At 47.5% G+C, this 14842-nt stretch overlaps 3 protein-coding genes across 3 annotated transcripts; all 3 read right to left on the bottom strand.

The window, feature by feature from the left end:
• Window positions 1–1278: 1278 nt before the first annotated feature.
• Window positions 1279–2162, bottom strand: EI90DRAFT_3093186 (uncharacterized protein; the record flags this gene model as incomplete). The annotated part of the gene is made up of 3 exons (XM_039062469.1): window positions 2103–2162; window positions 1542–2046; window positions 1279–1501 (listed from the first exon to the last, which is right to left on the bottom strand). Coding segments are annotated over exons 1-3 (734 nt in total), but the record flags the coding sequence as incomplete, so codon positions are not given.
• Window positions 2163–3167: 1005 nt separating this feature from the next.
• Window positions 3168–7832, bottom strand: EI90DRAFT_3022931 (uncharacterized protein; the record flags this gene model as incomplete). The annotated part of the gene is made up of 8 exons (XM_039057834.1): window positions 3168–3568; window positions 3637–4817; window positions 4848–4873; window positions 4980–5387; window positions 5542–5641; window positions 5708–6604; window positions 6677–6961; window positions 7024–7832. 8 exons carry the CDS (start codon window positions 7830–7832, stop codon window positions 3168–3170), a joined length of 4107 nt encoding a protein of 1368 aa, XP_038908091.1.
• Window positions 7833–9413: 1581 nt separating this feature from the next.
• On the bottom strand, window positions 9414–14444 carry EI90DRAFT_3137229 (uncharacterized protein; the record flags this gene model as incomplete). The annotated part of the gene is made up of 11 exons (XM_039064840.1): window positions 9414–9927; window positions 9989–10169; window positions 10241–10451; window positions 10531–10686; window positions 10775–11803; window positions 11864–12001; window positions 12353–12934; window positions 13043–13446; window positions 13507–14053; window positions 14141–14367; window positions 14432–14444. 11 exons carry the CDS (start codon window positions 14442–14444, stop codon window positions 9414–9416), a joined length of 4002 nt encoding a protein of 1333 aa, XP_038908090.1.
• Between the last annotated feature and the right edge of the window lie 398 nt (window positions 14445–14842).

Below are 14842 nucleotides of genomic sequence, written 5' to 3'. Positions count from 1 at the left end.
GTCCGTTTTCCGATCCTCCGTATCTTTCATCGGGTTTCTGTAAAACAGGATAAACATTCCACCCTTGTTGAGTTGACGATGACCTTGTGATATTGTTAGTGATCTTTGGGCATATGGAGGTCCCTGGCTCAGTTGCCAGCCGATTTTGCCATGGGTTGGGTTGGGGGGGTTAGCGCTAGGCTTTCCTGTCACCAGGGCTCAGTAAAATTTGGGCTTTGCACTTTTGAGGTTCCTTATTTTCATCGATGACATTTTTGTATATTTACAGTGAGAGTATGATTGGGCAGCTAGATAATTATTATGCTTGTTATTATTATTTCTAGTGTGGTTAACAGTACTCTTTTGTATGTTTTTTCTCAGTAGTGGTTTCGTGGTGGAGTTCGTTTGGGGTATTGGCCAAAGCTGTTACCTCTACAGGGGTGGCAGTCATATGGGATCAGGGGTGGGCCCACGGTTTGTTGCAAGGGGCCCTGTGATCTCCAGCTGGGTCCTTGTTGGTAGTTACCATATCCACGTCCTCGCCTTGAGGTGGTGTCATGCTTCGGGTAGCGTTCCTTCCATGCCCAGTGTTGGTGTATTGGGCATATGTGAAAGGAGTGGTCGATAGCCTTGCAGGTGTGGCAGAATCTATGGTAGTTGAAAGCTGTGCCTGCTTGGGTCCATTTCCCTACAAAGGTTGCCGATTTGAATATCTGAATCCATTCCTCATGAAGGGAGTCTCGAGTGTCAGTTAGCACGCTGAGGGGGGGTTGCACATGGATTTCCCACATGGTGACTGCACTGTCCGTGGTGGGTTTCCCTTTTTCGTTTATGTTGTCTGCGGTGTCTTTGCCATTCAGGGTGTATCCTTGTGGGGTGGCTTGGACGCTGTCTACGATATCCATGACTTGGTCCAATGTCATGTCCATTTGTGCTAGGAATGGGAGGAATAACCCATTCGTGTCCACAATTGTGTCTTGGACGGCTGTGACAATGTCCTCCTCATCCTTGAGTCTTTTGCTCATACCAATTATTAATGAGGCAACAAAGGTTGTTGGTCTAAGTTTCAGGTCTATCCCTATAAACCCAAATTTCCGGCATATCCAGAGGTGTTTGTTGACCAGGAGGTCGGCATAGGGTGGGTTAAGACCTTGGACTAGAAAGCCCCATGGTTGGGCGTACTGCCCATAGCTTTTCTTTCCTACCTTGGCAGGGAAGGGGGGAATGATTCTCACTCTCTTTGTTTGGTCCAGGAAGGCTCTTTCGATGAAGATTTCCATATTAGTTTGGAAGTTGCACTCATTTTCTTCGTTGTAGGCTGCATCCAGTGGCAAGGCCAGGATAGCTCCTTCTGTGCGCATCCATTCTTCAGCTCTGGCTGGGTTAGCTCCTTCTAGCAGGCGGGATGGGCAGAGTCCATATGCTACGAATTTCTTGAGGTCGTGTCCGAGGGCGATCCAGTTGTAGTCCTCTTTTCCATCTTTTGGTCTCTCTGCTTTTGTGGTCTTGGTCTCATACATGGCTAGGTTTTGCATCTTGTTAATGTCCTCAGCGCTGGTTACTGGGTGCCAGGAGGAGGGGTGAGGGAGTTATGTCTGATCGGAGCATGTTTTCGCTCTGGTTCTCGTTCATACTCACCGTTGTGAAGACATCCTGGGGGGCATCCAGGTTTCCGGGGTAGAGTTGGGTGCCGGTCCCTGATTTTATGATGGATTTTTTGCGGAGATGGATTCTAGGAGGCGCTCTGGACGGTCCTTGTAATTTGGCAGCTGTCGGGGATCTAGCATGCTTTCTTGTGTCTAGTTGTAATGTGTCCCTCGTATTTGTGGTCATGTACCTCAAGTTTCTGATTGTTAGGGGACTGGGGGGCCCGTCAGGTGAGCTGCAGAGGTCGTCATCCTCGCTTGTGGCCTTTGTGATAATAGGCTGGGGTGGTATGGTTGTTGGGCTTTCGGTGGCCAGCTTTTGTCTGGGGAGGTTCTTCTTGTTCGAGCAGAGGGCCTCCAGTGCGTTCTCATCTTCTGGGGTAAGCGGGGCTGCAGACAGTGGTTCATTAAGGGGGAGTGTCTATTTTTGTGGCATCTCTGTCAGGGGGGGGGATATTTAGGTGGTAGTGGGTTTACCTCCATGACTCCACCAGTCGTTTTCTGGGGACACTGGGCTTGCGGCTCGCAGGCTGTGTGGTAGTTCAGCGAACTGCCTAGTTCCATCAGAACTGCCTGGTAGATCTAGTAGCCAGCGTTGCTCTCAACGCTTATTTGGGTTCTAGACACTCTTTGTCGATAGCCTTTGGCTCGAGTGTCTTCTCGACTCCTCGCCAAGGTGCTGCCTGAGCTTTAGTCCCCCGACAATTTCATTAGATTTTTTGGTTCATAATATTCATGTATTCATGTTTTCATTTTTTCTTTGCATTGCGCAATGGATGTGGTTTTCTCTTATCTACGGGTGAGGTGGTAGATGGCTGCTCCTGTGGCCGAATCATAAGCCCTTTCCCTCTCAATCATCTCCAGTGTTAGTTGCCTCCATTCCAATAATAAAACCAGTGTTGCACCAGGATATTTTGACATTGGCTTCATAAACATCTATAATGGATGGTCCTCGCTTTTATTCTTCCATTCCTCTTTTTTGATCCTCTCTTTGTACTCATCCAAATGTATCGAGCAAAAGAGTGGTGGGTTCTGCCGCGTCAGGCGGCGATCACCAGTTATTTTTATAGCCTAAGTATATTCATGAAATGAAATAGAAAAAGATTCATGCTGGGACAGGTGAAAGGAAACATGCGCTGTGCAGAGTCAAGCAAAGCGCGAAGCGGAAGCACTCTAAGTCCAAAGTCAACTTTCTAAACTGGTGCAGATATCAGACATGGTGAATTCAATCCAATATGATACTACTACATGTCAGATGGCTTGACTTCTGTCGTTTCGGTACTTTATATATATTTTCCATCTGGGGTGATGATGATATTATGGAAGGGTCCAAGGGTGAAGGATGTGTGAAGGATGGATAATGGTTGATTTTTCCCTGATGGAAAAATTCCCATCTGGGCATAATAATAATGATATAATATTCGCAAAGGGTGGTGGATCAATGATCATGATGAACAAGGGCAAAGGATAGATGAGGCTCAGTTTCGCCCCAATGAAAAACTTTCCATCTGGGCATCCTCTTTCGTTACTTCCCCCCCCCCTTTATACCTTCTTTTTTCCACTCCGCTGTCGCTTTGAAGGTCTACTACTACCCTCCTCCACATCCGAGTCACTTGTGTCTCGTTCAGACACTGTTCGAATCGATGTGTTTGATGCACTCCGTCGTGGCATGCTTCCTGGCAACCCCAATGGCGTATGGATCTTGTGCTCCTTGCACAATCGTGTCGCGGTCTCTCCTCCAACCAACATTGCGATCGCCCCATATATCGCATATGGTCCTCCATCTTCAAGCTGCTCCACGAACCGTGCATAGATCCCTTCCATCTCTCTCTTTTTGTATGCCCGGTAGTCCGTTCCCAATATCCCTCCAAAAAACCCCTTCTTTGTCAGTGGTTCCATCAGTCCAATCCGAACGATCACTGTCCCAAGTACCCCTTTTGCCCCTATGATTGTTTGAAAAAATTATTATCTTGATATATATATGTCTATCCCAAAATCACCACTTCCTTACCCATCTTTGCCTTGAACGCCTGGTTCATTTTCCCGTTGTGCACCGTATACCATGGACTGCTCTTATCAACGTGCATTCCAATGAACAGGAGCCAACATGTGAACATCGTCGTTTTGTCGATCCTCCCCTTGTTCCCTTGTGTGCTCCGAGAGTTGTCCTTCCATCCCAGCTGAGATCCCCATCTTTGCAGGTCGTTCGCTAGTATGGGTTCCTCCCGAGATGACGACGTCCCTTGTGCATCCACCGAGTGACTTGGTGCCATTCGTGACAGAATGATAGCCCCAAACAGTGCCATCCTATGGGCAGGCAAGGATCCATCATAGCGCTCTTTCACCCATCCAACCATTTCCAGAGATGTTGGCTCTTGGTCCTTTGGCCCAAATCCAAAATCACTTGGCAATCGAGCCCTCTTCAACACTCGTGGCAGGTCGTTCAGATCCAAGTCCTTGATCATCCACTCCACGTTCTCGTTCTCATCATCCTCTCTTGCCACTGCTCTCGCTGCTGCAGCATCCATCTCTTCCTCCATCGTCATCGCTCCTTTTCCACCTCGACGTGGTGCTACCGATCCCATCTCTTTCCCTCCTGTGAATCGAACCCATCCATTCCAACGTGGGTAACGCTGCATGGGGTTTGCCTTCCATGGCAATGCCACCACTTGCTCCTGTATGATGAGCTGGTGGTGGACTCGTTCGCAAATCCGGCTCTTGATCTCAGCAGGTGTCTTGCTCGAAGACCTTGAATATTCTTCGATCACCTTGTGCCATATCGCAGCAGCTTTCCCATCGTGGAAGAACGGTCCACCCCATGGAGTCCGTGGCCGCTTGAGTGCAATATCGTATGCCTCGTTGATGAATTGTCGCCCATCCATCGTGACCTCGTTTGGAAGGGTGATCTGAGACTCCATGTCTTCTGCTTTCTCCCACAAGGACTTTCGCAGGACCCTCCGTCCCTCAATGGTTCCAAGTGGCTTAGGCAGTTGCTTGAATTTCTTCAGAGAAGCACTGCGCTCCCTCTGGAATGACTGCTCTCCTTCACTGAGCTTGTCATCTGCCATGCTCTCTTTCAGTTGTTTCCTGATCCCCTGCACAATGTTTGCCACTGCATCCTCAACCAATGCATCCACGATGAGCCCAATGAGTGCAGAGTGAATCTGCTCCTGCTGTGATTTTTGAGATGACCTATCATCATGATATGTATCTTTGATGAACCTAATGTAGAGGTCCAAGCAGTACATCTATGATTGTTGGTGTTAGAACATAATAATAATGATGGTATATATATATATATATATATATATATATATATATATATAATATTATATATATAGAAGTTGCACTGACCTCCCAATTAGGCCGGCCATAGTTAAAGATCCATGACCGTTTGGATGAAAATGCAGGTCCAGGGTTGGACTGCCTCTTGTTCCTTGGCCATGCTTCGCTGAAGATGGTGAGAGGCACCATCCCATTTGGCGCATGAGGTTCGAATCGCATGATTTCTGGATTGAGGCTCGGGAAGCCTGTCGTGCCTAGCCCCAATGAGAGCCACAAGGGGTCCATGAGAGAGGTGCTGAGCACCTTGCCGCTCCCACTGTGGGCGAATGCAACTGCTCGCTCTAAACTAGCAATGACCTCAAGATGGTAAGGGTCGATGGATTTCTTCTCTTGTATGAGCTGGTTGACATGCAGCCAATATCGTTGTAAAAGATGAGTGAAACCAAACGTGGTCCACTGATATATCTTTGGGAATATCTGTTGCAAAGGCAACGACAATAAGAAAAGAAAAAGAAAAGAAGAAGCATGAGCAAAAATCATAAATAACATCATGGTTTTCGCCCCGATGAGAAAGTTCTCATTTGGGCGACTTTGAGATGTTCAGAACATATATATATATATATGCACTCACACCAGGCTGGACGATCACGCAGTTCTCCTTCAGTGTATTGATGATCTCTGGCCTGCGCCATCCATGCAACAGTGGTGTTATGATCTCGGTGAATATCCACCTAAGAGAAATTGATAATAATTGATAGAGATGATATATAATATATGAATGATAAGCCATGACTCACCTTCCTGTTCGTACCCTTGATGGGATGTGAGACAAGTCCAAGATGTAATACTGTTCGCATCGAAGATTTGTTGGCGTGTCAGGCCTGTCCATCCGACTGGACCAATGATCAAATGGAAGCATTGAACTACAACGGTCTTGATGGAGATGAACACGAGAGGATTGCTTTGAGTCCCCATTGCACGTCCCAGCAGCAGCTGCGGTAATCCATCCATGGTCCACCTCTCCTCCTCCAGCTCGAGGTGCAGCACGATGGAAGGATGACTGGTACATTTGCAAAAAGACCCCTTGGATCGACTGTGGCGTCGAACGTTGCAACATATCCATTCCTTCGCTAAATTCATCATCATCACTTCCACCAAGACCAGTCGAGATAGATGTTTCGTCGATGACATCCACGATGGCTTGCATGATGGTTTGAAACTCAGGCAAGATCATGTTTGACTGGATTTGACCAAGGGTACCCAAGTAACCAAGTGGGTATGTTCGAAGTTGGATCGAAGGATAAGGATTATTATTATGATGATGATCTGGGGGATTCAAGGAAGAATGGGTTGCTGGACCTCTTGCTGCTCTGGACTCTGTGCCAAATGTGGTATCGAAGGTCTCTTGTTCGTCATCCTCAGAATCATCCAGACGAGAAGGGGTAACGAACATGTGGCTCGCAGTGTCGAGCTTCACAAGGAGAGCACCGTTGTTCTGGCCAGGTGCATCCACTGGATGGCGACGAGCAATCTTGTTGCCGTCTTTGTCGAACAATTCAACCTCACGTCCTTCCTCTTCATATGCAATGGCATCAGGATCAAAGACTTGCATCTTATCTGCCGTGTAAAGCTCATCGTGTGCAGCAAGGATGTCTGGAGTTGGGATAGGATCCCACCTCTGGACTTTAGTCGCACTGTATATTATTATTATCGTCATCGTATGTGTGTCAGTTTGGGAGGTCCAGGGTGAAGAGAGTCAGACAGACCTGATCTCGGTAGCCAAGGCAAATGAGAAGAATTGGACACGCTTGTAGTCAAGCTCTTTGTTCCAATGGGAAGTGGTCAGGTCAAAGGCCTCCTCAGAGGAGATGTTGATCGGGAGGTTTTGGCCATATTTGATGGAGATGAATATGGGATGACAGGAGCGCCAGATGTGATGTCTCTTCCAGGATTCTGGTGAGTTGTTGCGAAATTGGTCGAATTCAGAGGTGAAGATAGTCTCAAGGTTCAGCATATCCCTGAGGCGAAACTCAACTTTTTGATTTGTTAAGCTAGAGGAGGGGAGGGATGATGATGATTATTATATAATATATTATTATCATTCTTTACGCACAAGTCAGGATTGACATCCTCCCAGTTGGCTCTGCCATCGAGGTCGATGGCATAAGGATTGACAAGTTGGAATGCATGCTCAGTGAGCGCATGCATCGCATAGAAGAAGAAAGAGAGGACCATACGATAGAGACCAGTCGACATGCAGGTGTGCGATGTACCTTGCTTTGAAGCATGGCCAGGTGGGATGAAGGATTTGTCGAAGAAAGCATGAGGGGCCATGCCAAGGAAGACAGAGTTGCGAGAAGGAGTGGTGCCAACATATAGCATGGAACCTGTGGGGTCGAAACCAAGGAAACCTCGAGCATTGTTGAACGGACGTCTTGGTTGGCCCAAGTCAAGCGAGAAAGCCCAGGACCACTCATCTGGGTCCAAAGGGAGAAAGGTGCCAAAGCCAGCATTGAAAGGAACGAGGAGGCGGAAATCAAGACAGTGAAGAGGAATGCGAATAGCATACTTGGTAGAAGTGGCAGGATCTATGAATTCATCTGGCTCGATCCGTACCTTCTTTCCAGCGATGGCCTTGAGAAAGCCAAAAGGATTGGCAGCATCGTGGAGGGCTTTGAGGTGACGGAGTTTGATAGGGAGGCGAGGGAGGCGATGGAACTTGTTGTGATCAGGGGCAGGATGCAAAGTGCTGGTGATCAGAGCCTGGTGAATATGTTGCTGGGAGAGGGAGTCCTCTTCGAGGAGATCGGGGTAAGGGTTGTCAAGGTCGATCAGGGTGTGATCAGAGTCTTGATCATCATCAAGGGAGAGGTTGAGGAGACTGGATTCGATGGAAGATCTTGGGCTGAATGCAAAGGACATGATAGTGGAGAAAAAGTATATTGGTGAAGGGGGAGTTGGCCCAGGTGTTGAGATGCTGATGGAGTGAGGAGAAAAGGGGTAGGAGGTAATACACAATATATATATATATATATATATATATATTGAAAGCGGTGGAAGCACTGTGCTAGAGAGGCAGATGGGCAGGAGAGGCTAGATTAGGAAGGAAGAATGATGATGATTGTATGGGAATAAATAAATAATATATATAATATATATTAATGTTTTCCTAATAAGTGGTGGACGCCGCCTGATGCGGCAGGTCCCACCACTCTTCCATCCTCCGTCGTTGCAAAATATATTTGGGTTGAAGATCCAACCACTTATAAACACCCCACCCTTTTCCCAATCATCCCCTGTTACAACATATGCTGTTGTGTCCGGAGGGTGTGCGACAATGTCTCCCTCCAGCGTTACGCTTCAGGTTTGTTACAAATGTCATCGCAGAGGAGAGCAAAAAGGAAGGTAAGTACATCATGAAGATATCTGTCATAATCCGGAAATCGGGTGCAAAGGTGGACACACACGGGGAAAGGGGAGGGCCCGATGGGAATTTGGTAACGGTCACCAAACAGAATATGCACAAGTAAACGGTCACGAATATGCGACACAGTGCCCGTTGAAAGGAACACCGTGGTTTTCAGCAAGGGGAATCAACTGGTGAGAAGACGGCAATTCGGCAGGTGGTAAAAGGCTGTAAGACCAGGGAGCTAAGGATATTCTGTTAAGAGAAAGAGTAAGAAGAAATTGAGTTACTCACTGGTGACGTTGGTGGAGGAACTTGAAGGTAGCAGTGGTCCAGAAAGCATGAGAGAAGCAGCACAGGGGGGGGAAGGCAGAGTAAGCGGCATGAGAGTGGTGCGGTATACTGTGAGTGAAATTGTTGGGAGGACCCTGGGTTATCCCGAATTGGCAATGATAGAGGACCTTGTCATCAAACGCATTCAATCAAAGTCGAAAATTTTACAAGACCCGCTACAGAGTAGCGGGAATAATATATAATATATATTAATGTTTTCCTGATAAGGAAATTTGAAAGGGGAAAGGATAAAATGGAGAAGGAAGAATGTTGCACCCTGATGAAAAGTTTTCCATCGGGGTGAGTTACAACATTTAGGCGGCAATGTAATGCCATGGCAATATTATCAAGAAAAGTTGCCCAGATGGAAGAGTTTCCATCGGGGTGAGGGACTAGTAGTAAGGTGTTGGAAGAAATCTGCCCAAATGGAAATCTTGTCATCAGGGAAAGAAGTTCATAATCATTGTAAAGACACAAGGTCAAGTTGCTTTTCTCATATATTATTATCCATTTTGTCGATGACAATGTTATTATATATCAATTCACAATGGGAATAATGAAAACATCACCACTATTGTACATGTATTGTTGTTACAAGAAACAAAACAAAGATGATCGTAATGATGATCACATTCTTCATCGCCATCAAATCCAGGCGAGTTCAGAAAAAGGAATCAACATTCACATTGCTGAGGCAGGATCGAATACTTTGGCTCCCATCCGTTTTTTCGATGGCTGTGCCTTTGGCCCAGAGGATGTGGCACTTACGCTTCGACTGCTGCCAGCTGTGGCTGCAGTTTCTTGCAGAAGCCTCTGCATCCCTCGGGTTTGTCTTTGAGGAGGTCGTGGGGGGGAGTCGTCGGCTGTGTTGGAGAGATGGGAGGTGGAGTGTTGTGGTCATCAAATTCGATCCTGCCACGCTTTGCCTGCAACTCTTGATCACCCTGCCCAGCATCATTGTCTGCCTCCTCATCCTCCTTGTCATCGTCCCCATCCCCATCCCTGTCCTCGTCCTCTTCCTTGTCCTTGTCCTTGTCCTCATCTTCATCCTCATCCTCGTCCTCATCCTCATCCTCATCCTTGTCCTTGTCCTCGTCCTCATCATCCTCGTCCTCGTCCTCTTCCTCTTCCTCATCATCCTTGTCCTCTTCTTCCTCATCTTCCTCCTCGTCATGATACTTCCCAACATGTGAACGGCTTGGCTGCGTCGGAGGGAATCTTTTCCATGATTGTGAATCCGAGTCAGGACGATGTTGCCCCTTCACGCGTCCAGATCGACTACGTATTATTTAGATTAGTAGTGTATTAGATATTATGATTATTATTGATCATCACATACCGAACAGGAGCCTCTGGGACTGCCAGTTCCTGTGAGTGCTGTGAATCATGTGTGGTGGACTCTTCCACATCGCTGTGATCACTTGCTTCCTCGTCCATCATGGTGGGTGGGTTGTCAAACATGATATCATCATCATGCTCTTGGGTGCTCTTCTGGGTGCGGCTCTTCTTAGCTGAGCGGTCTACAATGATGGCATGGGGCATCAGCTTGATGTGAAAGTCCAAGGAACGATGGGGGGTGAGTGATGCTTACAGCTTTTTGGGGAAACGCTCAACGGCTCAGCTCGTCTCTTGCCCTTGCTTGAGGATGAAGAAGGCTCTAGGACTCCTGTGACTGCTGGTTGGTCCAATTTGACTGCATCTCCGATGCGCTTGGAGATGACAGCCTTGATGCTGTCGTCCAAAGAGTCCTCCTTGACGATCCAATCTGGAAATTTGATTGGGTCCTTCTTGGGATTGCGTGTCTAAAAAAGGAGGATGAGGGAAAGTGAGGTTGAGTTGTATGATGTATAGCAAAACAGAAGAGTGATGAATGATACTCACAGTCCACAAATGCTTGACGTTCTTGGCCTGGCCCTTCCAAGTTTTGGCACCAGCAAGAACCTGTCCTTCATCGAGTGCAGTGACATCAGACTGGTAGACAGCCCCCTGATAGCCTGCATCACGCAATCTGGAGGCGAAGGAACAGAGGTGGAGTTGCTATGGAAGGAAGGGGTGAAAGGGTGAGAAAGGGTCGGTGAAAAACAAAAACAAAAAAACAAAAACAAAAACAAAAACAAAAACAAACAAACAAACAAAGGATACTTGCCTCGTTGAGGAGATTCAGAGTCTTGAGAACCTCAGCATCGAGCGGAGAGTCTGGATCGCCTCGCTCACGATGGAGCAAGGGAAGGGAAATGAGGCGCTTGAAGATGGCAGTGATCACTGCACGATCATGCTGGCCATTTAAAAGGAATGCATGACTGAGGTTCGGATTGGCGCTGAGGTAGGCCTCTATGGTGGGAGAAGCACTCGGTAGAACCTCTTGCACTCGATCAAGAAAAATGTATTGATGTTTTTCATGGCGTAAAGCACCAGAGAGGATGGAGCGAAGGTCCCTCCTGAAGAAGGACCAGGCAGTTTCGGTGAGCAATTCACGACGATAAGTGGAGGCCATGATGCTGGCCAAATAGGCTGCGATACGGAGGCTGCGGGAATTGCGAGAGATGTTCTTTTTATTAGCAGCTGGCTCATATGCCCAACCAGTGACCAAGACATAGCCAGGAATGGACTTATTGTTGTCGTTCAGGCGAAGACGAAGAGCATCACCAGGATCACCACCTGTATTATAGTCACCAGCTATGGAGACATACTTGAGGATGGTGGCATTGAGATCCTTTTCAGCAGCCCAGGTGAGGTCGAAGGGAGAGGTGCCCAAGAAGCCAGGGATGCGGTGGGAGGGGACAAGGTTGGCCTCGACGATGGGAACAGGTTTCCTCGACGTGGGATCAGGAGGATGTGGGCGAGTGCTTGAGCGAGTGCGGGTTTTTTTGGAGGGAAGGGTGGATGGGCCTTCTGGATTGGCAGTGACGGGGCCTTGATCATCAAGGTCATCATGATCATCGCCAACATCATCGACATCGGCCTTCCTGGAGGCAGACTTTAGGATGAGCTTTGCAGTGCCATCCTCATGGAATGCATGGAAGCGCTTGACAGAGGCATCAGGGAACAAAGCAACATCATGATCGATGGTGGGAGAGAAAGCTTGAGCATATAGGAGGTCAGAGTGAGCGGCAGAGAGATGCGGACGGATACGAGTATATATCATCCATGCAAGCTATAATGAAAAGAAAAGATGAGATAGGTGAATATATATGATGATCAAAAGCATGTGTACATCACGATGAGTCTTCTTGGTTGCACGAAGGAGAGGATCGATGTTGATGGCATAGAGGACGCCAACAGACTCATCACGGAAGGGGCGTTTTTTTCCAGGGACCATATATCGGGAAACGCCATCAAACCAAGAGTGGATCTGTAGGGAGAGCGTGCATGAGATGGGGTGACCAGTATATCAAGGAATGAGGATATGGATATGGATTAACAAGAGTGAAATCACCCTGATGAGAACTTTTCCATCAGGGTAGAAACGAGATGGACAATGGCATGAAAGAGGAGAAGCCAACCCCGATAGAGAGTTGAGTGAGTGCAGGCTGCCCCGATGAGAAAATTTCCATCAGGGCAAAAACAAAACTGATTGATAACAACCAGCTGCTTCTTCTTCTTCACTCGTGTGAAAGAGTTGAAGATCGCCCTGATGGAAATTTTTCCATCTGGGCCAGAAAGCCAAATGCCTCCATAATATTCAAATAATACAATCACCCACCTCCCGAAGGGCCTCTCTGTGAGGCCGCAATGCTTTATCATACCACTCTGCCATGGTGTTCGTCGTGACTGGGACATAATAATCATCCAGTCCACCATAAAATAGCTTCGCCCGGTTCATCACCAGGTCACAGTGTTCTGTGTTCAGCCCAGGGATACCACCAGAACGTACCTGCGGTATGACAAGCTTCTCGAAAAGGGCCATCAGGTCCTTGTAATATCCGACGTACGCCTTCTCATACTCCTCCGATGCGGTCATAAAGACATCGAGCCCGCCGAAGAATCGCTTGTGGATCCTTGCTGCAGCTGTCAGAAATTCGTTATCGATCAGCCTCCAGTCCCCCAGAGGCATTTCAGGAAGGATAGCAGCCATGAACAGCGCGGATGCTGTAGACTGCTTCTCCTTGAACGTTGTGATGGCCTGCTTGACCTCCCTCGGATATGGGACTTCGTTTGCCATCATCATTTTGAACATTTGCTCACGATGTGTATTGATCTTATTGTATGGGATCACATCTGGATCCCCATCGGCCTTGCTAGGGGAGAACACGAGACGCAGACGTTCCATGTCTGCCATCATCATCTTCGATAGCCACTGATCCCCCCCCCCCCCCCATAATAATAATATAATAATAAATTTGTTGGCGCTCAGTTCCACAGATTATGATGATGAAAAAATGGGAAGACTTACGCCTGCATATGTCCCACAGACTTTCATCAAGGCAGAAACTGAGAACAGCCCTTTTTGTTGGCGAAAATGTTCTCCACCGCTGACCATGATCTGACATATCTCCTGCATCTCTTCGTCGAGAAGGAGTTGACGGTACTGTGAGTTGATCCTTACATCTCTCTTGAGCCAATCAGCGATGGGGGGCTTGGGAAGGCGAGAGCCTTTTGGCGAAGGTTGTTTCGCAGCACTCCAGTGCTGAGAGAATGCGGGTTTGGATTCCTCCAAGAGGGTCTGTTCACCGACAGCGATCTGGGCCCAGTATTGGAGTTGATCGCTGACAGATTCCTCAACTGAGGTGGTGTCAGTGTTGCGGGAGAGGGAATGGACGACAAGGGACCCTTCAACTGGTTCCTTCTCAATGGTTTCTATCGCAAGTTGGAAGGAATGAGAGAATTATTGTTATTGTTATATGGTCTGTCTCTCACCTTGGTCATAGACAATGACGAGCCATCTGTCATCATATTTGTCCAAAAACGATTTTCGCTGCTTCAAAGCACTGCGACATTCATCTGCAGAATCCTTCAGCTGCATGTTGTGTGGGTTGGCTGTTGATTGCTTCTCCCACGATGCCAGCTCCGTCTCGAGTTTCGGGATCTCATCGTTGCAGATCTGAAAGGCCATCTTCATGGCCTCCCAACGATGGCGCCCATTGAGGATGGGAATCATACCTGCAGCACCTGCCTTGGCTCCTTCATCGGTGAGACACAGGATCGGGTGCTGGTCGATCGATCGATCATCAGTGGCAATGGTGACAAGATCGTCTGTGGGGAGCTGGATGAAGGACTTCTTGATCAGGATTGGGATCATAAAGTCAGGCAATGTCGATTTGATGCCATTGCGTATTAGGTCTCTGGCAATCAAGTCTGCCGCTTTCTTGTTTAGGGCACGTGTATTAATTGAGCCAAAGGTGAAGTTGTAGGGGTTGGTACGGAGGCGATAACGAAATATGCCTAACAAGTGGTTTCGGGCAGCCTTGATGGGACAGGAAGGGAGGATTTATTGATTCATAATAAATTTTGTGAGCATCAAGTTGATCAAGAATGACATTGGTGGACATACATGAATTGCTTTGGCCTTGACCTCAGCATTCTGGAGATCGCGCAGATCGGCGGGGAGATTGAGGGGTTTATATCGATGATGTGCCCATTGGGCACGATTGCTGATGATGGTTGCGAACGATTGCTCAATTTCTTCATTGTCATCACTGACAATCGGCTTCGACTTGACTTTCTTTGTAAGCGCTCGGGAACGTGAGGATGAGGGCTCAGGTTTGGGTGGAACCGCTGCTGACATGACAAAGGAGAGGATGATTTTAGGATATGTGGCAAGAAATAACTGACAGGCACTTACAAGATTTAGACATGATGATGGTGGGGTGGTGGTGAGAGGAAAGATGTGTCGTGCGTGAGGAGAAGACAGGATAGGATAATGATAAGGCATCCCATATATGGTAAGGGAATATCATACCCAATAAGGGAATACCATATATGGTAAGGGACAGTAAGTGAATACAACATATATGGTATGGTAATTGAAATGTATTTTCATTATTTTATTATGTTATGGTGGAGGGGACAATTGGAGCACTACATGATTTTGGAGATGAAGATGGAAGGATGTCACCCTGATGGAAACTTTTCCATTAGGGCATGTTTATCACTTTCAGCTGGAGGATTCACAGAGTTATGCCCCAATGAGAAATTTCTCATCAGGGTGGGTGCCAGTAATCCCTCCAACCATGGGTTAGATGGCATCCCAACC

This window comes from Cantharellus anzutake, assembly GCF_015039405.1.
Source record: "Cantharellus anzutake strain C23 chromosome Unknown EI90scaffold_183, whole genome shotgun sequence".
Taxonomy (NCBI): Eukaryota; Fungi; Basidiomycota; class Agaricomycetes; order Cantharellales; family Hydnaceae; genus Cantharellus; species Cantharellus anzutake.
The sequence above is the reverse complement of the archived record's forward strand: the minus strand, read 5'-3'. Positions and strand labels throughout refer to the sequence as shown.